This window comes from Amphiura filiformis, chromosome 3, assembly GCF_039555335.1.
Source record: "Amphiura filiformis chromosome 3, Afil_fr2py, whole genome shotgun sequence".
Lineage (NCBI taxonomy): Eukaryota > Metazoa > Echinodermata > Ophiuroidea > Amphilepidida > Amphiuridae > Amphiura > Amphiura filiformis.
Genome location: NC_092630.1, coordinates 69,090,509 through 69,115,713, shown reverse-complemented (window position 1 = coordinate 69,115,713; position 25,205 = coordinate 69,090,509). Strand labels below are relative to the sequence as shown.

The 25,205-nt window shown below is 37.1% G+C and overlaps 2 protein-coding genes and 1 long non-coding RNA gene across 3 annotated transcripts in view; all 3 read left to right on the top strand.

The window, feature by feature from the left end:
- Positions 1 to 8,745, top strand: part of LOC140147460 (fibrocystin-L-like) — a gene marked incomplete at its 3' end in the record, with an annotated part of 86,734 nt that extends 77,989 nt beyond the window's left edge. The window contains exons 16-21 of the mRNA XM_072169238.1: positions 138 to 298; positions 1,482 to 1,724; positions 4,025 to 4,137; positions 5,106 to 5,290; positions 5,507 to 5,809; positions 8,618 to 8,745. Coding sequence (XP_072025339.1) covers positions 138 to 298; positions 1,482 to 1,724; positions 4,025 to 4,137; positions 5,106 to 5,290; positions 5,507 to 5,809; positions 8,618 to 8,745 — 1,133 coding nt within the window. The remainder of the gene's footprint in view (positions 1 to 137; positions 299 to 1,481; positions 1,725 to 4,024; positions 4,138 to 5,105; positions 5,291 to 5,506; positions 5,810 to 8,617) is intronic.
- A 5-nt stretch (positions 8,746 to 8,750) lies between these two features.
- Positions 8,751 to 10,565, top strand: LOC140149034 (uncharacterized). Its single transcript, XR_011858549.1, has 3 exons — positions 8,751 to 8,776; positions 9,738 to 9,857; positions 10,460 to 10,565. It is a non-coding gene; the product is annotated as an uncharacterized lncRNA (long non-coding RNA).
- A 945-nt stretch (positions 10,566 to 11,510) lies between these two features.
- The window catches only part of LOC140147459 (fibrocystin-L-like), a 38,236-nt gene continuing 24,541 nt past the window's right edge, over positions 11,511 to 25,205 (top strand). The window contains 13 exon segments of the mRNA XM_072169237.1: positions 11,511 to 11,619; positions 12,172 to 12,255; positions 13,143 to 13,208; positions 13,642 to 13,796; positions 15,882 to 16,041; positions 17,037 to 17,223; positions 17,943 to 18,187; positions 18,898 to 19,083; positions 19,581 to 19,760; positions 19,995 to 21,252; positions 22,333 to 22,544; positions 23,435 to 23,581; positions 24,380 to 24,557. Of these exon segments, the coding sequence (XP_072025338.1) occupies positions 11,511 to 11,619; positions 12,172 to 12,255; positions 13,143 to 13,208; positions 13,642 to 13,796; positions 15,882 to 16,041; positions 17,037 to 17,223; positions 17,943 to 18,187; positions 18,898 to 19,083; positions 19,581 to 19,760; positions 19,995 to 21,252; positions 22,333 to 22,544; positions 23,435 to 23,581; positions 24,380 to 24,557 (3,167 nt within the window).

Genomic DNA, 25,205 nt, shown 5'->3' with positions numbered 1-25,205 from the left:
ATTTAAGCATTTGAAGAAGGAATTTATTTTTTTTCTTCTTTCTACGATCATCATTTTTATGATCGTAGAAAGAATATTGTGACATTATTATATTGTGCTGCCAAGAATTATGGTTTTTTTTTTTTTCTTGGTTTCAGACCTTTCTTTGATGACAGTGTCAGTGAGTGATGTAGACAATATGGTTGCCAGTGTGACTGAAATATCACCAGGGACAAATATCACTGATGCTGAACCTTTTGCATTTAGCTATGGTGGCAAAGAGTCACAGGCTTTGACTCTAGGCTCCTCGGCTCTTGAGGTTTGTATGTGGTTAGACTGGGTGAGGCTGCATTCTGTTTCATAGCTCTAGGCTTAACAAAGTGGGAAATATACCATATTGGATTGTCACATACTGCACACAAAATGTATCCGTACACTTAAAACAAAAGCAGTATCTTAAAGAAACTAAAGCCTAAATAAGTGGTCAGTGACAACTTGTAAAGTATGCTGAGGCTTGTGGCTTTGCGTAGACATATTTATATATAGACATAGACATTCAAGTATATGAATGTTTTCATTGCTAAGAAATATTTTCTTTTGGTGAAAATATTTCACCTTATGAAAATATTCTTACCATTGTATTCATAATTATTATTTATATCAGGCTTTTGAGCGATACAATAAAACTGTATATTGTACAATATTCTCAAAATACCCGGATGCAATACAATATTTCTTGAATATTGTACGAAAGTATCAGCGTCTGACGCGTCGCGTGTTACCATGGTGACGGCACCAACAGCGTCATGATACAACAGCACAACAATACACTACAGACATCGTAACGGCTCACAGGAGATTTCGTACTGTCATGACTGTATAAAACAAGTAAAATCACAAACTTGATTCGCGGCAATTCTGATGATGATAACCTTAGGAAATATAATCCACATCTACAAATAAACCTATATATAATTATTCCGAAATTGTCTTTGAAGAGAAAAGAGCAGAAAACAAGAAGGTCAAAAGGTATAAGCTTACATTACAATATACATTGGTTAAACCTGGTGGCTAGGTAAGCTTAAATTTTCAATTTACCGCATAGCAAAAGCCTGATATAAATAATAATAATAATATTGAATGGCTTATTTTCGTGTGATACAAGAATGTATTGCACTCGATAGAAAAATACTGCACTCGTCTTCGACTCGTGCAATATTTTCTATCTCGTGCAATATATTCTTGTATCACACTCAAAGCCATTCAATATTATATAAATATTTAATATTTGTATAATATTGTACATGTGATGAATTTGAATAATATATATCAAAAGACAACTATTTTTTCCTTAGTGGAATGTATTAAATTTATTGCTCCAATTAGGAGGGATAATCTGTGGCCTTAATGATGCCACATAATGTATTTAAAACACCAGTAATCAGTATAACTTTTGGAATGATTAACAACAATTTTTGTTTTTCATTTTTTGTTTGTCCTAGGTCCAAGATGCCTTACTTGATTTATTCAGCATCAAGTGTGTACAGCCGCAACAGTCAGGCTTGTTCTTCAGTGACTTTGAGAATGAGCCAACGGGCAAGTTAACAGGAAAGAGAGTGATGGATGAGGAACCATTCTGTGGGAGAACATGTTTGAAGAATCCAACGAAAATCTACGAAGCAGGAGAGATCAGAGACGGTGCTAATAGAAACCCAGGGCCCATTAGTTTTGGCATGGCTGATAAGGTACATACAGAGGGCTGACAGTAAATTTCACTGATCCCTTCTGTTCTTTTCCCACGTCGATTTAATGAACGATTCCCGCTGTTGTTTTGCTTCCAGTTTAGTACCCCTGGTATACGCATGGAGGCCGCCATTTGGGCTTTTAGCACCCGGCTACCATGGCTACACATTCAGTATCGCGTGCACAGTACGCGTCTCCAACTGTCAATCATCGGGGGTCAATCACCTCAAGCTTGACAACAATATCTGAATAGACTATCGCCAAGTCTTACATGTAGGCGCGAAATTTAGGTTAATTTTCATGATTGAAACAGTATTTTTCTTGTATAAATCTTAGCCCGGATAGTGGGATTGCTGTTTGATTTAATGCATTTGATAAATTAAGTTCATGGATGCACTAAAAATATCATTAAAAGTATTTAAAAAAGCTGTTCAACATTTAAAAAAAATGCACTGTAGCAGGCTTGAAAAAGTCTAACCGTGGATGCAGCAAGCCCCGATTTTACGGGTAATTTTCATGACTTGAACGCGGAGCACGGACGCGATATAGCCGGGAGAAATCGCGGTAGTGTTCCAGGCCTACGCGATGGCAGGGTAATGGCGGCTTCCATACTTTATTACTTTTATAATGAGCTGTCATATCCCAATTTGTTTCTCTGGTACATATGTGACCGGCCACCACAAATCCGCTACAAATGGGCTGTAAAGTTTGCATTTTCACTTTGGTGGAGATATTGGACAGGCAACTTTTCATCAAAATAATCTTTACATTGACATATTACATATCCCTGTTTCTTGTTTGCAAGGTAGTAAATATCAATAAAAGCATCGCAAAATGCTTTGCTTTTTATTGTTTTGAGAGGTTCAATGTACCATATCTCAAAACACTTTCTGCTGACATTTTATGGTCACATATATGGATGCATTTGTTTATAACACCGCTATAATCAAACATTTTAGGGTTCAACACAGTGGCATAAAATAATATTTTTAATATAAAACTGGGATGGAAAATATATATTAGTGCATATCGTCATGGTATATACTTTAGTAATTTGTCCAATATTCTAGTATATTTGCACAAACAGTATGAAAATGCCATGTTGCACCGGTGAACAAAAGCCTGGCTACATGCTTTTTTCAACCCACTATTATCTGTTCCAGTTCCAGTGACACCTAATGCATATTGTCCACAATGAGATCAGGCAAGTGTTCTTGCAGGGTATGAAAACTAGAACTATGGCCATATATTGATTTTTCAAATTAAAATGCTAATACCTATATTATCATCCAAAAGTGCAGGGAAATTAAGGCTAATGGAACTCGATTGTTAGTTTCCTATTGACCGCCCGCGTCACCTTTTCAATTTGACCAAAACTTTCATTATTTTCATTAAAAAGTCAATTATCTGAAAATTGAGATGGAAATAATCAAATTTGATACTTTCAAAATGGCTGACATCCCCTGCTGATCATAATGAGCAGTTTTTCTTAGTTGTAGGGGTAGAGGATGTAGTAAATAATGGAAATTTAAGGATTAGGGCCTACCTCATCATGTTTCTAGTGATTACAAAAATTGCCCATTTCTTTTCATTTTAATAAAACCAAATTCAAATCTTTTCTCAATAAAATGTCTGTAAAGATGATCTAAGCATTAATACCTGTTTTGAGATGGTCTTTCATCAACAATATACTTTGGTACTGGTGTGGTACCTAAATTTGGAGAAAGCTGTTCATAAAATCATTGATTTTGTTGACATAATGGATAATGAAAAGAGACCAAATGTGACCGTCCACCACGAATGAGCCGTAAATGTCCTCAATTGTATTCTGAGTTACAGTGTAAAATGGGCATGAAGGTCGTATTCATAGGTACCTCAATTTGGTGCTACGTGTACCTCATTTAATGAGATACACGTAGCACCAAATTGAAATACCTATGAATATGACCTTCATGCCCATTTTACACTGTAACTCAGAATACAATTGAGGACATTTACGGCTCATTCGTGGTGGACGGTCACAAATAATGAATAATGAAATAGCGACCTTGTCCTTTCTTTCAAACATCCACTCGGAAACTAATAATCGAGTTCCATTGGCCTAATAAGGTGCACTGGGGCTGTTAGATAATAACACAGTAATCACATTTTCACAAAAAGACACCTCCCCCAAATGTATGTACCTAAATTATTTTAATTTAAGATTAAAAATGTTCATTTTTTTAGCAGACATAATGTATGCAGAACTGTATGATGCCCCTTAAATAATCACATGATGATGGTGTTCATTTCTTCTTTGTAGATGTGTTTTGCTGTCAGAGGAGTCTTGGCCAAGGCTGCTAAATTCACTATAATATACAATAGTGGATCAAATACTAGATATTCTTACTATTGGAATATCTTTAACATTGAAGGGTAAGTCTAAGTCTGTTGCAAACGTCATGTCCTATGATGTAGGCAGTGAAATTCTTGCAAGTTCTTGGTTAGTTTCACAAAAACTAGATTTTCAATGCAGGACTTACAAAAGTATACTTACTCTAGTGAATAAGTTTCATTAACCCTAACCTTACTAAACATCAAAAAACCACAATTCAGAAAGCGTAGGCACAAACAGGTATCCCATGTGTCATGGGGATGGAAAGCTTGGCCGAGCAAGCTACTCCCCTGTGGCAAGGTAGGCCAGTGCACAGGCGTGGCACCCGAAGGGTCGGGGTTCGAAACCGCAACCGAGAAAAAAGTTTTCTTCTTGTTCTTTCTTTCTTTCCTCCTTCTTTCCTTCCCCCTCGCCAAAAAGCAGCTTAAAGGGTTAAAGGTCCGTAACCCTATCGACAGTCTCTTCACCCCGTTATTACTTTGTTGATGAGTTTTTGTATCATATATCAAATCAAATTTTTCTCATTACCATCATGAAATTTGACACTCCAAATCGATGTATTACCGACTAAATCGTCAGAAATCCACTGATTTGTGGTTACCAAGTTAGCGCAATTGTAGTATAGGTCCAGGAATTTCACTTTCCGTAGATGCACGAATATTCTGTTCAGTAAGCTACGCTGCTAGTTGCACTGGTAACAGCTTGCTGATACTCCTCTATAATTAAATGCAGCAATATACCTGCAACGTGCACACTTTCTATAGACGTAAGTGAACTTCTCAAAATTAACTCTAACTTAAAGTAGTTTACAGCATACTATCGTTGTTTGCAATTTTTGTATATGGATGCATAAAGCCTAAGGGGACTATATTTGACATTTACGTAAGTTTAAAGGAAAGCTAATTTCTAAATAAGTAGGGTTACCCCCTTTATCATTATACTGGTTAATATAGCTAGATAATATTTTACTACGGATCATCGCATCGTAGTGTTCTGTATTCCATTGCAGAGGTTTTCTTGTCTCTAATGTGTGGAGCTATAGGTGTGTCAATCTCTATGATATCATATCGTTGAAGCATTCGAAGGCAGATGATTCATCATTCCGCATTTTACGGATACAGCTCAAAGGGAATATGAAAGACGACTATTTTATTGATAACCTGTACATCGGCAAATCAACCCTTGATGAATCTGGTAAGGCGATAAATACTGCATTGCCAATGTTTACGCAGGGGGGATTTAGATGAACACACCATAGGAAAATTGTGTTTATTGTTTTCAAAAGTGATTCTATATTTTATTATTTTATTTTGATACCAAATAATAGCTTCCTTTCAAGGGTCCCTTTAAATCAAATTTAATTAGATTTATTTGTTAATGGATGTAAATCAGCTTCTTTTCCCCTTTCAGATTGGCATCGTCAACCAGCAGCCAACCTTAATGGCATCATGGTAGCCGATGTCCATGTAACCAAATCTGTCTCCAACTTTACAATCACCATGACACCCGCTAAGTGTGGGCACAACTTCCCATTGATTGGTATCCAAGGTGCACAAATGCATTCTGGGAGTGATAATGCCAACAGCAACAAGGTGAAATATCTGAAAAAGAATAGTGAGGGCGCTGTTTTGTTCAATGTTGAACGATTGGAAACTGCTAGCCCTCCTGTGGCAGGTTATTTCACATTGGAGTGGAACGGAAAGCAGGTGAAAGGTTTGTTAATTGCCATTTTGAAAGCTATTGATGATTGATAAAAACCTGGATAAACACTTATGATTTCACACCACCAAATAGAATTATATCGTTGTGCGCCCTTAATTTCACTTCTTAGAAAAACCCATGTATTCTCAATTTAAGCATTAAAATGAGCAGAAATTTGCATAATTTTAGCCAAATTTGGATTGGTCATGATTAGTAATATTATTTCCTGCAAGTGTACCACAGATGGGCGAAATGAAATAAATGAAAATGATTTTAAGCAGGCTTGTCTCTGCAGAAACACTGGCATGGTTTTGCCTGTAAAATAGGCAATTCCCAGACATCGTAGACTTCGAGGGCCAGTCGTAAAAAATAATGACGGTCAACCTATATTTTTTCCCAGCCAGAGGGATCAGGCAAGGGCTGATCTCAACCATCATAGCTGTCGCTTAAAACTGAGTCGCTCCTGTGAAGAAAAATGACGTTTTCTTAAGGCAAATTTAGCACATATCTCTATGGGACTCTGATTTGGTGGTGTGAGATCTGAATGGAGCTGTGTGTGAGTCTCAACTTTTGATTGAGCAAGTTAGCCCTGTTCCAAATTTGAGTTTGCATCCACCGAAGAAGAGCATTGACTGAAGTGATGTTAATTAAAGGCTAAAATTGAAGAGAACTGCAACATTTGCTACAAATATACCAGTGCTAAGGTGAGTTTTGACCCGAAATGTGTGTTTGAGTGAAAGATTCCATTTAAGTCAGAGAGTGACTTTGGCCCATGCAATGTTTACAATCATAATATTTGGTAAGCTTAAATCATCAATGGCATGTAATGACACAGTGGCAGATAGAGAAGACATCAGTATGGTGCTAGGGTACTGGTCGGAACTCATGAAATAGGCGCCTGGATCAGGTAAGCTTACGGTTTGTGTGTGTCTGGGGGGGGGGTAGGCTAAGCTTATGATTCCACTACTGGTAACCCATGTAATGTTTACAATCATGATGGTATGCAGTGACTCAGTACCAGATGGAGAAGACATCAGTATATGGTGGCACGTGGGCTAGGGCACTGGTTGGAGCTCATAAAATGTGCCCATGGATCAGGTAAGCTTATGGGGGGGTAGACTTAAGATTTCACTAATAGGTCATATAATTCAACACTTATAATTCAGGCATTGTGGACATGTTCTTCTTTGTTTCTGTGTGTCTGCCTGGCTTCTTGTCCCTCTTGACTGTAAATTTCTGAAAGCCTAAGTCTTGGTGAACTTTTAACTTGGTAATCACAATGCTATCTTCAGTAGATAGCACATGTCAGAGACACAATGATTCTGCTTGAAATTTTTTTTAACCAGCTTCTTGCTCAAATTATGCTAAAAATAAGTTAATTAGATTAAAATAGTCTGAAATTAAGGACAATCAGAAACATGTTGGATCATTCAGATTTCACACCACCAAATAGAATTATATCGCAGCTCTTAATTTCACTTCTTAGAAAAACCCATGTATTCTCAATTTAAGCATTAAAATGAGCAGAAATTTGCATAATTTTAGCCAAATTTGGATTGGTCATGATTAGTAATATTATTTCCTGCAAGTGTACCACAGATGGGCGAGATCAAATAACTTTTAATGATTTTAAGCAGCCTTTTCTTTACAGAAACACTGGCATGGTTTTGCCTGTAAAATAGGCAATTCCCGGACATCGTAGACTTAGATGGCTAGTCGTAAAAAATAATGACGGTCAACCTATATTTTTTCCCAGCCAGAGGGATCAGGCAAGGGCTGATTTTAACCATCATAGCTGTCGCTTAAAACTGAGTCGCTCCTGTGAAGAAAAAATGACGTTTTCTTAAGGCAAATTTAGCACATATCTCTATGGGACTCTGATTTGGTGGTGTGAGATCTGAAGTAGCAGATGCATTGTATGCTAAACAGTGCAGATAATGTAAGCACACTTTGGCAGATAAATGTATGGGCGAAAAATAAATGAGTTTGTTTTGTATGCTATTTTGGTTTTATTTGAACATGATAATCTTATACAATAGACAGCATTTACATTCTTAGTCTGTGGATGGTTTAGATTGTTAGCGCTGAATTTCATTGGTTTCTGCATGTCGTCTATCACACGGTAGACGACAGCAATCACATTGTCATGGAAGATGCTTGTGGAAGCATAAGTATGTAGCGCATGCCGCATGCTATAATAATACACAAACGAAATCGCATTGCGCGCAACTAAAATGGCAAACAAGTTTTGTTCATTTCAGAAAAAGGGGAGTTTTAGTCATGACGGTAACTTAAAACAGTTATTAAAATGATATTTAACTGAATAAGAATGAGAATTAACGATAGGAATTTTAGATTTTACTATCCTCTACTGTGTGATAGATGACAGGCAGCGCAGGACCAATCTTATTGTAATATCTTTTCTATTTGTTGTAGGCCAAGTAAAAATGAAATTTGGATTCTGTTTTGCAGAAATGGAGGAAATCTGTACATATTTACAGATGAGATTGGAAGTTATGAAAAATTACAAAAAAAGCTGCAGCTTCACTCCAACAAAAACCAATCCTTTTTTATCAAAGAAAATATTAGAGCATAAAAGAATTGTAATCAAATGGAATGATTTTCTCGAAAATGCCCAAAATACATTTATATGCAGAAATTGTCAGGGTTTTTTATTCGAAAAAAGGGCTAACTGAAAGCATATTAAATCTGCTATGGAAATGGCACTTGGTATACTGCACAGGATTAACAGTCCTGACTCCCTTGTTATAAACTCTTTGGTGAAATTAAGTCTGTCATGATCGATGTCTTTGTTTTCAGTGCCAGCCAATGCTGATGCTAAGAAAATGAAAAATGAAATTGAAAGGCTTGGTACAGGAATTGTGGCTGTGGTAAGATCTGGACAATGTTCTGGCTATACATGGGATGTTGAATGGACCTCAAGAGGAGGGAGGAGGAGGGAGGCAACCACTCATTCAGGTAGGGTTCAAAGGTCAGGTCAATGCATTAGTTCTGTTGTTGATGTAAGTTATGTCAACATAACAACATAAAGAGAATTTTGTTAGCTGATGTGTGAAACCAAAACAAAAAAATTATCAAGAAATTCATGATTGAATTAAATTAGTGCAAATTCAAATAGATTACATAGTATGAAATTGCATACCCTGACATGTTCCACTCCCCTAAAATGAGTGGCGATCAGTGTGTCATTGATTAGTAAGAACAGCACTCACTGCATTTTTTCAATTTGGGGAGCATTATGCATGGTTGGCAGACAAAGGCAACTGGCAAAAAACACTAAGGGTAGTTGCAACAATAGTTAAAAATCTGCAAAATATCAGAAAATTATTAAAAATCACCACATGATCTCTATAGTTACAAAAGAAGCCCAAGTGTGGTTATCTGCAGGCCATTTGAAAAGAGATCCAATTGTGCTTTTAAGGACAGTATCAGAGTGTGATGTTTATGATTGTGTGCACTTAGGATTGACACTGTGCTTTGGTTCTCCGCTGCAGTTTTCAGTTCTCAGCTGTGATTTATCTGCTCAAATGATTAGCTTTATTTGAGGCTTATAGTTTGATCAGCTTGTAATAGGCGGAAATGTTAGGCTTTTACTACTATGCGAAAAAGTAGACCCATGTTAAGAGTGCTATTAGTTGACCTGTCTGGTCTATATTTTGTGTGTTAAAGAAAGCAGATAAAGTATATGACTTGAATTAATAATCTGTGATGCTTCTGGCGAGACATCACAAGACAATTCCCAAAATAAAATATTTTGATATTAATCCGCGATGTTATAAGGCCCGCCGATTACGAGCTGATCAAAGTACAGTTCATCTAATGTTGCAGAAATGTTGCAAATGTATAAACTGACTTTAGTGCCCAGCTTACTGGTAAACAATTTCAGTCAGAATATGTATATTTATTACTTCTGTTTTAGGTGGATGATTCTACGATGATTGGCAATAATGTAGATATCTCTGTGTCACGAAAGCAAGAGGGCGCATACCTAGGACCTGTACCTGGAGAGTTTCTACGATTAATGTATGACATTCCACAGGTAATCACAAATTAGACGATTGGTAGCCAATGAGACAATACTTACTCAGTTGTGTTTGTTTATTGTTCTGGTGGAAAATGATATAACTTTGCACACACAATGACCCATCCATACAGGTATCTGACACCAAACGGGGACTCTGTCCTGGACCTTTGAAGGTGGATATGCATTTGTTATTTTGACCAACTGAGCGAGAATGTTTTGATTTTACACACATTTGACCAAAATTATTTAAAAAAATTTGTATGAAATTTAATCTATCAACAAAGAACTTATTTTTGTAACAATCACATGGGACACACTCTCAAATGTATTTTTAGATATTTACAGTCAATTACAGATACTTGGGAACTGGAGATCATCCCTGGTTTGACGAACGTTCCCTGGTTGGAATGTCAAATGTTGGAAGGGGATTACATACACATAACACGTCTCCCCACATATACACTTACAACTTATATTACCAACTTGATGTAATTTTACAAATTTGGGATATCGAGTACCTCAAATATTCTTTGACTTTGGAGATTATACCTCCCGCACACATTTGTTCACATCAAAAATTCAACCATTACTAATACTTTATCTAATTTCTCTCAAAGGTTGAAGTATTTATTAATGAGATTGCATCATTGTGTAATGGGACGTGTGCATTCACCCAGTCTGAAGTTTACACCCCAACTGTGACTGCAGTCACTCCATTACAAGGTTAGTTAAATGATTAATATCCAGGGCCGTACTGTGTCAAAATATTACTCGGTCAATTTGCAGTAAACTAACTTCTTCTTGATAAACTAGTGCTGTAAAAAAAATCAATAAAAATTAATCAAAACTGCATTCCATAGTAGGTTTTTATCTTGGGAAGGGCTTTGAGATGAAGATGGCTTAATCACTGCGCATGATGCATCTGTTGTCATTGATAGATATTGACTCCGTGGAAAGGCTTGAGAATGAGGGAGTTTAGTAAAATTCTTATATTTCAAAAACGGAATGGTCAATTGTCAAAAGTATGTGACAGCTCCTTAACATCATCAGTTATTTAGTTACGTTTGGTTTATGCATTAAAGTACCCAAAAAAATCAGTTCCCGGCAATACAGTTCTTTCAGGGACACCCTGTATGTAGGGCAGGGAAATAGTTTTCATTGGAGGCAGTGATGTTTGATGTTCCATACTATAGAATAGTGACATTCAGCCACTGCCTGATGATCATGCAATGGAATATGAAAGATGCAGAGATCTGTATAATTTATTATCAACCGATTATCCTTTTTTTTGTTTATTGTGGTTAGCAGACAGAGCAAAGTTTATTATTTCATGTTAATTTGCATGTCCTATCCAATGACAGGTAATGATGGTACATCAATCGCTATATATGGGAGTGGCTTCAGCACTACCATGGTAGACAACCAAGTCAAAAAGGGAGGTGTTGGTTGTGATGTTACAAGTGCCTCAGAAACATCCATAGAGTGTACTGTTGGTAAAGGTGCTGCTGGGAGCAACAAGGTTGTTGTCAACGTGTCACCAGATGGGTTAGCTAGCCATTCAAATGGTAAGTACAGAATCATCCATAGAGTGTACTATTGGTAAAGGTGCTGCTGGGAGCAACAAGGTTGTTGTCAATGTGTCACCAGATCGGTTAGCTAGCCATTCAGATGGTAAGTACAGAATCATCCATAGAGTGTACTGTTGGTAAAGGTGCTGATGGGAGCAACAAGGTTGTTGTCAACGTGTCACCAGATGGGTTAGCTAGCCATTCAGATGGTAAGTACAGAATCATCCATAGAGTGTACTATTGGTAAAGGTGCTGATGGGAGCAACAAGGTTGTTGTCAACGTGTCACCAGATGGGTTAGCTAGCCATTCAGATGGTAAGTACAGAATCATCCATAGAGTGTACTGTTGGTAAAGGTGCTGATGGGAGCAACAAGGTTGTTGTCAATGTGTCACCAGATGGGTTAGCTAGCCATTCAGATGGTAAGTACAGAATCATCCATAGAGTGTACTATTGGTAAAGGTGCTGATGGGAGCAACAAGGTTGTTGTCAACGTGTCACCAGATGGGTTAGCCAGCCATTCAGATGGTAAGTACAGAATCATCCATAGAGTGTACTATTGGTAAAGGTGCTGATGGGAGCAACAAGGTTGTTGTCAACGTGTCACCAGATGGGTTAGCTAGCCATTCAGATGGTAAGTACAGAATCATCCATAGAGTGTACTGTTGGCAAAGGTGCTGCTGGGAGCAACAAGGTTGTTGTCAACGTGTCACCAGATGGGTTAGCCAGCCATTCAGATGGTAAGTACAGAATCATCCATAGAGTGTACTGTCGGTAAAGGTGCTGCTGGGAGCTACAAGGTTGTTGTCAACGTGTCACCAGATGGGTTAGCTAGCCATTCAAATGGTAAGTACATGAGTTTTTATATTCCTCACACTTATGGGTGTGTGAATAGGGCCCAGTATAAATTACAATTTTTCCATTAATGTCCCCTTTTAAGTTAATTTTTCAAAATGTCCTCATATTTTTCAAAGATATCCTACAAAAATGTTGAAACTTGTCAACAATTTGTGGACATTTGGTAAAAACTTTCAATTTGTGGTGAACTTTGGATCCTAATTTTCTTGAAAATGGGTTAAGCGATGGATCCAGTTTCAGATTCTGTGAGCAAGACACCTGTGTACCCAAACCAAACTTGAGTATGTAGATGTGTGCTACCCAGGGGTAGCTTTAGGGGAAGAAGCCCTGGGTATACACTAAAACAAATTGGTCAATTTTTTGGCACATTTTAGTCGCCCCACACACACACACCTCTTGGGTGCACTCTCAGCCACCCCAGGGTTAAGGTTTCTTGACATGCCCCTGGTATAACCCCTGGGCCCTCACATATGTACTGGCCATCACATTACTCTACATGACTACAAAGGAATGCAAATTTATGTAAAAATATCTGTCATTATGTGAGCACAGTGTCATCACAATTGATTTACCATACAAATCCTTATTTGTTTTTCACTATTTAAAAACTCAAGTGTTTTCAACTATAACTGGGCATTATTATGTCATATTTTGATGGCATTTGCATCACATGAAAGTGCTTAATCATCATTGTAGAAATCTTAAAATTGACCTTTTACAACATTGTTCTCCGTTTGCTTCATGAGGTCACATAATAATTATAAAAAATTATAAAGTGCTAACAAATCCATAAAATGTTGATGCTAAAGCTTTATGTGATTTAGTATTACATAAACAAAACTCAACAATGGAGTATAATTTGTTCTCAGCAACAGGAGATGTGATGTTTGAATACACTGGGGATATAATAGATGTTAGTCCTCCAAGTGGAAGCGCAGCTGGTGAGTATCTGTTTTTTTAGCATTAAGATATATCTGTTACTACCTACAGTTTCAGCAGTTAGTCGGATATCTTCAAAATTAGTTCGGAAAGATGTAGCGTGTATTTTAAAACAAAACCAACAGAACCAATCACAAACGAGGGACAGTGTATTTGATGATTGTTCACACTAACCATGTACTGGATTGCCTTTCCTTGATACAGTGTATTGAATACAGTATCTCAATCAATCAATCAATCAATCAAATTTATTTATCTATATCTATAGGGCAAAAAAACCCGCTAAAGTGGTAGTGACTGCTTAGTGTGATACAAGGGTTAAGTTTGAATAATTCTGACCATTAAGTGTTTCTAGAACATGTTTAACTCCTTTGACCATGCTGACTTCATCCAATATAAATACTTGCATTACAAATGATTTTGTTCAATTTTTAGGTGGTACTGAATTAACGGTGACAGGTTATGGGTTCTGCTCCTGCAATAGTGATGTACCTGAAGACATTAAAGAGACCATCAAGGTTGATGGTCACAATTGTATAATAATGTCTATCACATATGACCAGATTGTGTGTACCATTGTGAAAATACAGGTAAGTTGAATAGTACTACTAGTGTCAAGTTATCCCAATCAGAGATATGCTTGAAACTCTTTATTGATTTGGTTCATGATGAGTGTGTGTGTTCAGTACGCCACCAAATATGGATATACTTGCACCTGCAAAGGAGTATAAACTTTGGGCAGTCCATAATTCATTTTGTGTGTATTCAAACACAAACATACCCCAAAATCAGCAAAAATATCCTTGGTCTTGCTAATAGTATTAAAATTTGATACATCCCATAGATCCACATTTGCATAGCAATGTATGTGGTGCACCTTTGATATTAACACCATCAATCAGGGACACATGCATGATGGGAAATCACTGTGTAACAGTAGCTAGTTTGATATTAACACCATCAATCAGGGACACACCCATGATGGGAAATCACTGTGTAACAGTAGACATGCTGGAGCTAGGTTTGATATTAACACCATCAATCAGGGACACACGATGATGGGAAATCACTGTGTAACAGTAGAAATGCTGGAGATAGGTTTGATATTAACACCATCAATCAGGGACACACCCATGATGGGAAATCACTGTGTAACAGTAGAAATGCTGGAGATAGGTTTGATATTAACACCATCAATCAGGGACACACCCATGATGGGAAATCACTGTGTAACAGTAGAAATGCTGGAGATAGGTTTGATATTAACACCATCAATCAGGGACACACCCATGATGGGAAATCACTGTGTAACAGTAGACATGCTGGAGCTAGGTTTGATATTAACAGCATCATTCAGGGACACACCCATGATGGGAAATCACTGTGTAACAGTAGACATGCTGGAGCTAGGTTTGATATTAACACCATCAATCAGGGACACACGCATGATGGGAAATCACTGTGTAACAGTAGACATGCTGGAGCTAGGTTTGATATTAACACCATCAATCAGGGACACACCCATGATGGGAAATCACTGTGTAACAGTAGCTAGTTTGATATTAACACCATCAATCAGGGACACACGCATGATGGGAAATCACTGTGTAACAGTAGAAATGCTGGAGATAGGTTTGATATTAACAGCATCAATCAGGGACACACCCATGATGGGAAATCACTGTGTAACAGTAGACATGCTGGAGCTAGGTTTGATATTAACACCATCAATCAGGGACACACGCATGATGGGAAATCACTGTGTAACAGTAGAAATGCTGGAGATAGGTTTGATATTAACACCATCAATCAGGGACACACCCATGATGGGAAATCACTGTGTAACAGTAGAAATGCTGGAGATAGGTTTGATATTAACACCATCAATCAGGGACACACCCATGATGGGAAATCACTGTGTAACAGTAGAAATGCTGGAGATAGGTTTGATATTAACACCATCAATCAGGGACACACCCATGATGGGAAATCACTGTGTAACAGTAGAAATGCTGGAGATAGGTTTGATATTAACACCATCAATCAGGGACACACCCATGATGGGAAATCACTGTGTAACAGTAGAAATGCTGGAGATAGGTTTGATATTAACACCATCAATCAGGGACACACCCATGATGGGAAATCACTGTGTAACAGTAGACATGCTGGAGATAGGTTTGATATTAACACCATCAATCAGGGACACACCCATGATGGGAAATCACTGTGTAACAGTAGACATGCTGGAGATAGGTTTGATATTAACACCATCAATCAGGGACACACCCATGATGGGAAATCACTGTGTAACAGTAGAAATGCTGGAGCTAGGTTTTCTGTGCTTTATGGATGGTATTGATAGATCACAAACTAACATAAAACATATTTCAAAACAATGTGCTCCATTTTTGATTCCTCATAGTTCTTTATCAAATTAAACTAGCTGTATATTCTCCTGGATGAAGAATCTAATATATTTCATCCCTTCTGTGAAATTAAATCGGTTTAGGATCATTATGGTGCTATGCCAGTGTATCCTAAACCACTTAAATGATTTTGAACAGTCATATACTGGTATACTGAATGTTATAATAAACTGTTACTGATTTTGCATAAATTTGTCTTTATTTCACCACTGAAGTCTAATTCAAGTCGTTTCATTTGTTTTGCAGGGTTCTCCAGTAAGCCGTAAGAAGCGTGCCACATCAACTGGCAGTGTTCTTATAACCAATAGTAATGGTAATACATTAACATCAGAGGGATCATATACGTATTCAAGCAGTTTGACTCCGGATATTACAACAATGTCACCAACATCTAGCTCTGTGCTAGGTATGTATTAAATATGATTGCTCTATTTGAAGGTAATTTAAGTTTTAACAAACCAACCAACCATCAAACAAAAAGAACCAGCCAAACCAGTAGGGAAAGAAGGGAACATAGCAACCAATTTACCCATCATGAAACACCTTTCACTTCCATCATGAAACAGTCTTTTTCCCAGAATCCATGCATCGATCCATGGAACAATTTAACCATTTGTGTACATCCATATCAAAACGATGCACTTGTCGGCTGCTACATGTGTCTCATTTTACATAATAGCTAGGAATAAATACCAAACTTATATCAAGTAGAGGTCACCTCAAATCATACCGAAATCACTTGATTTAGGACTAGAAAACATATTCCTAAACATACTAGTGACTTGGTGATGATTTGAAGTGACCGCCACTTTAGAGGAGTCTGGTATTTATTCCTAGTTATTATGTAAAATGAGACACAGGTAGCAGTCGACAGGTGCATCGTTTTCATATGGATGTACACATTTATGTAATAGACATGACAATTGCCCAATTCAAGCATTCGAGAATAAACCTCATCATCCAGAATGCGGTTTGTTTTACTAATATTGACTCGACTTAACCAACCAAGCACCACTTTCATCAACCTGTAGTTTATAATCCCAAGCAGATAGTATCAAGAGGAAGATACAGAAATGCATACTGAAAAAAACACATTGAGGATAAATTTAATGATACAAGAGGAAACTTCATATGAATACCACAGGAGAATAAAACAGTGCACGATCAGTCATATTTGTCTGGTTGACCTTCAATGGAAGGCTCACTATGACAAACCTTCCCTTGCAAATAAATAAAGTGAATATTTAGTTTTTCAAATTGAAATCAATGCTGCTGTTGTATTTTACTATGTGTCCTGTCATCATCTTCTCATCTCCATTATACACTACAACTCAGCTCAAGGTCTGTGTCATCTGTGATTATAACTAACATTTTCAGTGCTGTTTAATTTTGACCATGCAGGTGGTGGAAGTCTAGAGTTAACAGGTACTGGGTTTGCTGCCAGTGGGAATAAAGTCACATTAAGTGGAACAGAGTGTGTAATTATAGCTGAGTCTGCGACAGAAATCAGCTGCAATATACCAGCCCATACACCAGGACAATATGATATTGAACTCTCAGTTCTTGGCAAGGGATTTGCTGATACTAGGTAAGACAAACTTGAGGGTTGAAATGGATTTGATATGTCTCTGGAAGAGTCAATATGTATGACAAGGTTGGGGGAAGATATATCTCATTTCTCCCAACTTATACCCCAGCTGAAGCTGAAGGAAATGTGTAATATACCTTAAATACCCCCTGACTGGCAGTCAAAGGTTGGAGCTCTGCCCTCTGATGCTGAATTTCCTAGGGAAACCCTACTCATGCTTACCGATATAGAGCACAAAAAATAGTAACAAATAATGTGATTGTCATTTAGTATGTGTGCATTTCCGTAGTAGGCTTTTCTCCATGCTTCCAATCTGTTTCAAAGGGTTATTTCAAGCTTCATTATGATGTTATTTCAACATCAAGTTGTGAGCGTATTATTCAGATGTCCCTATTAAGACCGTTCGAACATTGTAACAACAAGTTAAAGAAAGTTATCTTACCGTACATACATGTTTAAGATGTAAATACCACATCATTACCGAATGTTTCATAAAGGATTTTTAAAATTGTGTCCAGGTACGTTAAAGTAATGTTGTAAATATGTCACTGTGCAACGTTACCTTATTACAACCTAAGTACAATGTCAGCGAACGTCATGAAAACGTAGTGTGTTGGCTGGGTAAGAAGCAATATGATTGGGAAGCACATACATTGAGGTTATAAATGTGAATTAGGAACTTTAAGAGTAACAATTTTGTACATTTATATTTTACACAGTCAAGTTGGCCAGTTTACCTTCAAGCTAAAAATAACTGGAGTAAGTCCAGACACTGGTTCAGTTCTTGGCGGTACCACGGTGACGATTAGTGGTGAGGGGTTTGGAACCAACAGTTCACTTGTGAAGGTAAAATTTGGGAATTCAGAATGTGAGATCACAACACCACTCATTGATGAGCAGATTGTGTGTGTTACCAAGCGAGCATTGCAGACACATAGGATATCTAACCAGGGCATACATGAAGGTAAGAAGCCCTAGACCTTTTCCCTATATCCTATTTTATTGAACAATAATTAGAGATTAATAATAACTGTACATCAGTTGTTTGGAGGGCATTGTGAAAAAACTTGGCAATTTATATTAGAAACTGAGGCATATACTCGCAGCCCGAGGTATGCCCCAAGGGATATTCTGAGGTCCAAAGCAAAATTTTAAGATTCTTCACAATGCTCGACAGACAACTAATGCAAAGTTATTAAACAAATTCATCATAACTGTCACTTTTAATTCATCACATCTCAAAATAGCAAAAATGTGTTAAATTAAACAATTTCAATCACAACTTACATTTTGCCCTTGATAAAATCCAACAGTCTATGTGCAAATACACTCTATGGGTTGCATGGGTGTTATATGTTCCAGCCCATAAAATGCACGCACATGGTCATTGTACCTTTATTCTTTTATAACGATAATAAAAATTAGTCATTGGTGTATATCAATAACCTCCTCGCATGTGTGCGTATGTCATGTAACAAGCAATTTGATTGGGACTCATTTGTGGTGTGATACACAGAGTTTATTAATAGTTGTCAAATTCAAAGACTGGCATAAGTTTTAGATTTAATTTTTATTGTTGTTATTATAGAGGAAAGAAAATATTACCAAAAATCAGAATACAACAAATGAAACAATGAATGTACTTTTTACCTTTCTCTTCTCATGTTTTTGTAGAATTTGGAATTGGTTATCGCTGGAATCCAGTTGAAAAAGACATAATGGTTGGAGAGACTGTTTGTTGGTGGTGGTCAGTGCCTGCTGCAGTTGAAGGAAAATTTTTTAAAGTACATGAAACAGCTAGTTCTGATGATGTCATTTATGATGGCTTAGGGTTCAATTCTGGACCACCAACTCCTAAAGGTAGGCTATTTTTAGAAAGTTAGCTCTCGGAAGATGACATTTACGAGTTCACAAGGATCACAAAACTACGCATTCTTCAAAAAGACATACCTTTACTGCCGGTCCAAATGTATCTGCATCCAGCCCAGAGGATCACCAGAAGATCTAGCTCATCATTGTCGTATATTGAATACCAAACCCGAATTTAAATCCACCCCCCCCCATATAACAAGTATTACATTACCCCATTCAGTTCAGTTCAAAATAGCAGTATCATCAAAGCACTAGACTCTAACATCAAGGACTAAGCACATAATTTTGCAGCCCATCATATTCCGGCCGAGTTCCACAATGGGATGTTGTGCTGTATTTCAAAGAAGAAGAAATCAATGTAGGGTGTTTTTTCTCTGACCTGTTTCAAATGTGTGTCCTCAACTTCTAAATGTTTTTGTCTGACCTATTTAAAGATAATTATATGTCCTTCACAAATTGATTTATTTTTGTAATCTCTTCCACAGGCTCGTACTGTTTCACTTTCAAGACACCTGGTACATACTATTATAGCAGTGAAGCTATAGAAGTTTGCATAGGTGAATTGTATATGAAGGGTATCATCAATGTCAAGGACAATGCCATTGCTGAAAAGGTTGATGTGATGGTTGGAGACTATAGTGCTGAGCATGATATGTCACAGACAGGTAGGAAGTGAACAAAGATTTGGGGTTTTAGAATAAATCGTTATGTGGGATGAGGGGACAAATTTGATTTTGATATGGTGAACAACCCTGGTTTTCAAAAGGTAGTAGAGTCATATGGATCCAATTTAGAGTGGAGAAAATAGCAGTCTATATCCTGACTATGAAATGATTCTCTTTCCATTCTTAACACTGTTGTTTGTATAGTAACACTTTGAAATAATTGTTTGTTCTCAGTTGTGGTAGCTCCTGTTGGTGATTGTACACCAGACACCAGCCTAATATCATCTTGTAGCACAACGCCACCATCACCTGTCAACTCTCAACTATTTAGCTTCAAATTTGACACCTGCTCAACACCTGTCATAGAGAGTGTTACGCCAAACTGGGGTAACTCCAGCACACCGATTGAGATCCATGGCGCAGGGTTTGGAGAGAATATTTGTCAAAATGAAGTCAAAGTAGGAGACCATACATGTCAACCAACCAGTGCAAGCTCTACTGTCATTATATGTAACATTCTCATAGAAAGTACACCTGTGGTAGGGTTTACACAGTTTGTTTCCTTGAACGTTGCTAACCGTGGCCTTGCCATTTATAATGGCACAGATGCAGCTAGTTATACTTTTACACTTCTGCCTATGATTACATCATTGTCGCCTATTGAGGGATCAGTGGAAGGTGGAACGCAAATAACCATATCAGGAGATGGGTTTTCAACTGATGGGTCAGTTGTTAGGATAGCTGGGTCAGTATGTGTCATCACATCTGTCACGTACACTCAAATAATTTGTACGACATCAAAAGCAGTAGCACCAGGAACTTATCCATTGTCACTAAACATTAATGGTGCAACAGGAACATGCCCCAACAATTGTGACTTTACTTTCAGTGCAGCCATGACACCAACCGTAAGCGATGTGAATCCAAAGGTAGTATCAGGTGCCACTACTGGAATAACCATCTCTGGGTCAAGATTTACAAATACCATGAATGATGTGACAGTCACTATTAGTGGAGTAGATTGTGTAGTCAGTGCTGCATCTGATACAGAGATTGTTTGCAGTGTCGGTTATGTACCTGTTGGCAGCGCTATAATGACTGTTAATATTTCACCCACTGGAGTGGCCTCTTTCACTGATAGCAGCCACAAGAACATCCTGAGTTCTAATGATATATTCAGTGTTACACCAGGCATTGGTAGTAAAAAAGGAGGTCAAGAGGTCACTATCCTTGGTAACGGTTTTCACTCAGATTCTACATTGGTGACAATAGATGATAACGAATGTAAGATAATAAGTATTACCATATCAGAAGTGAAGTGTATCACACCAGCAAAGGGCACTTCGGGACAATACCCACTGCAAGTGACATCAGGTATTCACAGCTATACGGAACAGACATATCAATACTCATCCGATTTTACCCCAAGTGTTGACTCCGTGACCCCAGCCAATGGTAAAAGTGGAGACTCTGTCACAATTGAGGGTGCCAGGTTAGTCACTTAATTTGATCTCTTCTTTTAATTTAGTCCAGAACAGTATGTCATAGATTGAGGTCATATTATACATTTTGTACTTTCTAATTACCAACAGAAAGTCTATGCGTCTGATTTGGTTCCAACAAAATTTGAGGAATTTAAATTATAGAGTCTGTTAGGAATACAATCACAGTTTAGTTGAAATTCAATGACTTCAAAGAGGTTGCCTGTATACAATTATACATACTATATTTAATACTTAAAGACATTGTTGAGTTGTGTGCGTACTTCACAGAAGTTCAGATACATTGCATGGATACAATATTGTGTTGTCTGGTCAATTACATTACAGCTCCATACACTTTTGGGGCGCGCAGGTTGAATTAAAGTGTACAATGTGAATTTCAATTAATTGCCTGTCCTCTTTCCAGGTTGGCCACCTGAGTCTACAGAATCACTGGCATATGTGCGAAGGTTGCAAATAACCAAAGGACTCTTTGCATAATATAAACGAACTTTTGATAATATAGCTACTATAATTTAGCTACTGTAATTTGGCCTTGGCCAAAACACTAGTCTAAAAGCACTGAATTAAATGTTTTGAATTTTTTTGCAAAAATGAAATAGCTTACATATATATTAAATGCAGTTAATGTTGAACAAAGAAACAAAGCAAAAATAGAAAAACATGAACCAGGAAGATTAATTTGTGCACAACATTGGACTTGGTCAAAGAGGATGATTTGGTCAATTGGTTTACCGTCACACCTTTTACAAGAAGAGTGCTCAATTGAAGTATCGATCTCCTTTTCTCCATAATCATGATCATCGAAAATGGCTGCCGTATAGATTGGGTACAAACGAAAAGAAAGACCTCACCTGATTTCTAGACGAAATTCATGCTTTTTCCTTGATTATGATGGGACTTTATTTGGTGTAAAATGCCACCATAAAATACAGGTTGTTTTACAGTACCTGTAGCCCCTCATTGTTACATGACCAAATGTGACAAAAATACTGCCATTATTTTGGCTCATTAATGGATAAAATGTCACCATGATTCATTGTTTTTTTTCTAAATGTTATTAATTCCAGGTTCAGTGATACCATGTCAGATATTACTGTCACTATCGATGGAGTGGAGTGTGCTGTGAGTAGCTCAACTTTGAGTAGTATAGTATGTGCTGTTGGGGTGCACTCTGCAGGAACATACCTTGTTGATGTGCATGTGAAAGGAATGGGATATGCCTCATCTGCTATTCAATTTGAATATGAGCTGAGCATCACAAATACATTGCCAAGTGCAGGTAAGAACTTTGGTTAATTTGTTTTCCTTATCTTACCTTAAAGGAGTAACCCTATTGGTTTAGGATATTAATTTTCTTCAAACATGATGGAAATCTGATCAGTGACCTCTTCCAGTCAGACATGTCATTTCTGACTTCGGCAAACCCAACCCAACCCACCATAAAACACCTCCACACATCCAACCCACCATACCAACACAGGACATGAAGACAGATAAAGTAGGTCACTGAGAGCAGAAAACCTATACAATAAATAATAAAAAATAATTTGGAATTAAAATACTTTGTGCCCATATGCCCAAGATTAAATGATCCTTAACAGAATTTGGCAGACCAGCCCACAGGCGAGAGAAATTTGTAGCAATGTCTTCTTAATGATATGTGTTTACAGACCAATTGCTAAAATCAAGTGTTACAATTTAAAATACAGGTACAGGCAAAACAGATAGACAAATATTTCCTCCTGTTATTAAGATGTGTGATAATTGAGTTTTTTAAAATTTTGCAATAACTGTTTACTCTACCCCTATACTTTAGCTGGATCACGACGACGGAGAGAATCTGACGTTCTAGTAAGTGCAGGTATGGTATACAATTCACTTGTAGCTCTTGAATAGTGTTAAATTATGTACAATGTTGGGGAAAACAGCTTAACATTTTGAATCATGTAAGTTCTTTTATCCTGTTTAAAATGTAGACAGACAAGACACTCAAAAATAAAAAAATATTTGGGATAAGGTAGACGAACACAAACAATTTATTTTCTGAACTTGAATGTTCCTCCTAAAACATCAATAATGATGTTTGTTTCTGTATGAAAGATTTTTTCCCTCATTTTGTAGCTAATTAAGTTAAAAGTTAGTTTGGTTTTTGTTGTTGCTGATGTATAGGAAGCTTTGGAGGAGGGCGTACTCTGAGAATTGAAGGTATCGGATTCGGTGATGCAGCAACTACCACAGTGTATGTTTGTGACAACATATGTCCTATACTGAGTATCACAGCTACTTCTATTGAGTGTGATGTGCCTGGCAATTCAGGTGGGTAATTCATGTCTCTTGATTTTCAGTTCGGTTGAAGTACATAATGTATTTTGTAAGGTGGCTCTGATTAATTTGTCAACAAATGTTAATGATTTTGTCTTGCTTGTTGAGAAAGATATTTTGTAAATCTATGAAAATACAATTTTTGTGTCTGGTTTTCTTACATAAAAATACAAAATCCAATAAAATTGCTGTCAAAACCAAAATCTGTATGAAACGGTGTCAGTTTTGTGGTCTTCATTAGATGTCATAATATTCACTATTTAGAGGGTAATGACTGTACATCAGTTGATTAATTGGCGCTGTGGAAATCTATCAATTTTGCTTTATGTAAAGTAATATCCTGAGGGGGTGTAACTATAAAGATTGCAACTGTCCTCTGACCCTGACTGACCTGCACTGTTTGTCATGTAGACAGACCGTGCCCTGGAATGCAATTGGTCTATAAGTTTTGTATAATAATCTGAGCTATATATTGTTTTGTATCATGTTTAATTCCTTCATTTTGTAATATATATTTCTTATATTCTTATTATCATGTTTATGTATATATATATATAAAATCAGGTCTTCCAGGGAGACCAGTACATTTGTATTGATGGAATTTCCTGAATAAATAACAAATAAATAAATAAATGGTCATGCGATTGTATCATAAACACATCAAACATGTATTCATATGGTTATGACTTGTTCCTACATATAAGTTGATATCACATGAAACATCACCTTATCATTTTTCAGTACATGATATAACCAAATTAATGTATTTCATTATCATTCTTTGTTCCTCAGATACTACTGATACTCTAGATTGTGACATTGTGGTCAGGTTGGCCAGTCAGGCCCAGCAAGTTTCTTCAAGTGCATGGCAGTATCGTAGGGACATGACCCCTACTATTATATCTGTATTACCAAAACGAGGAGGAACAGGGGGCGGAACTACTCTCACAATTGAGGGAACAGATTTCAGGTATCTATCTCTAGTGACAGATTTGTGTGTGCATTTTTCAAAAGTTTTTTAAATGAGTATTTCATGATCCTAGCATTTTTTTATGACATTTTGGGAATAAATTAAAGTGTATTTAGGGATTCAATCATGTTTCACCATTGTTCATCACCATTTAACAACGATAATTAAATTTCGCAAAGAAAACGGTGATAAACAAGGCAAAACATGATTGAATCACTTTCAACAACAAAAACAAGCTAAAGATTGTCTAATTCACATGATTCTTTCATTCGGAATGTCCGTTTGTCATTGCCACTCAACCTTACAAGAAGATCGGTGATTTCTCTGTTTATATCATCAATAAAACTAAAGAATAAAGCGAGCAATAAAACTAAAGAATAAAGCTGCTGCCTCCAACATTTAGCTGTTGCCTCCAACATAAAAGAGTGTTTATGTATAAGTTCCAGGCGATCACGTGTACTGATAGGCGTAACCTTGTTTTCACGTATACGCTACTGGACTGTGGATTCATCACGGATTAACAACGCTTGGCTCCTGTACAAAGGTATAGGAAGAGTATTGAAACAATCAATTATGCATGTTACAAACATTATGTGGCTTCAATTAGCAAATGAGATGTTCATGTTTCACAGCTGCAGTGATGTGATA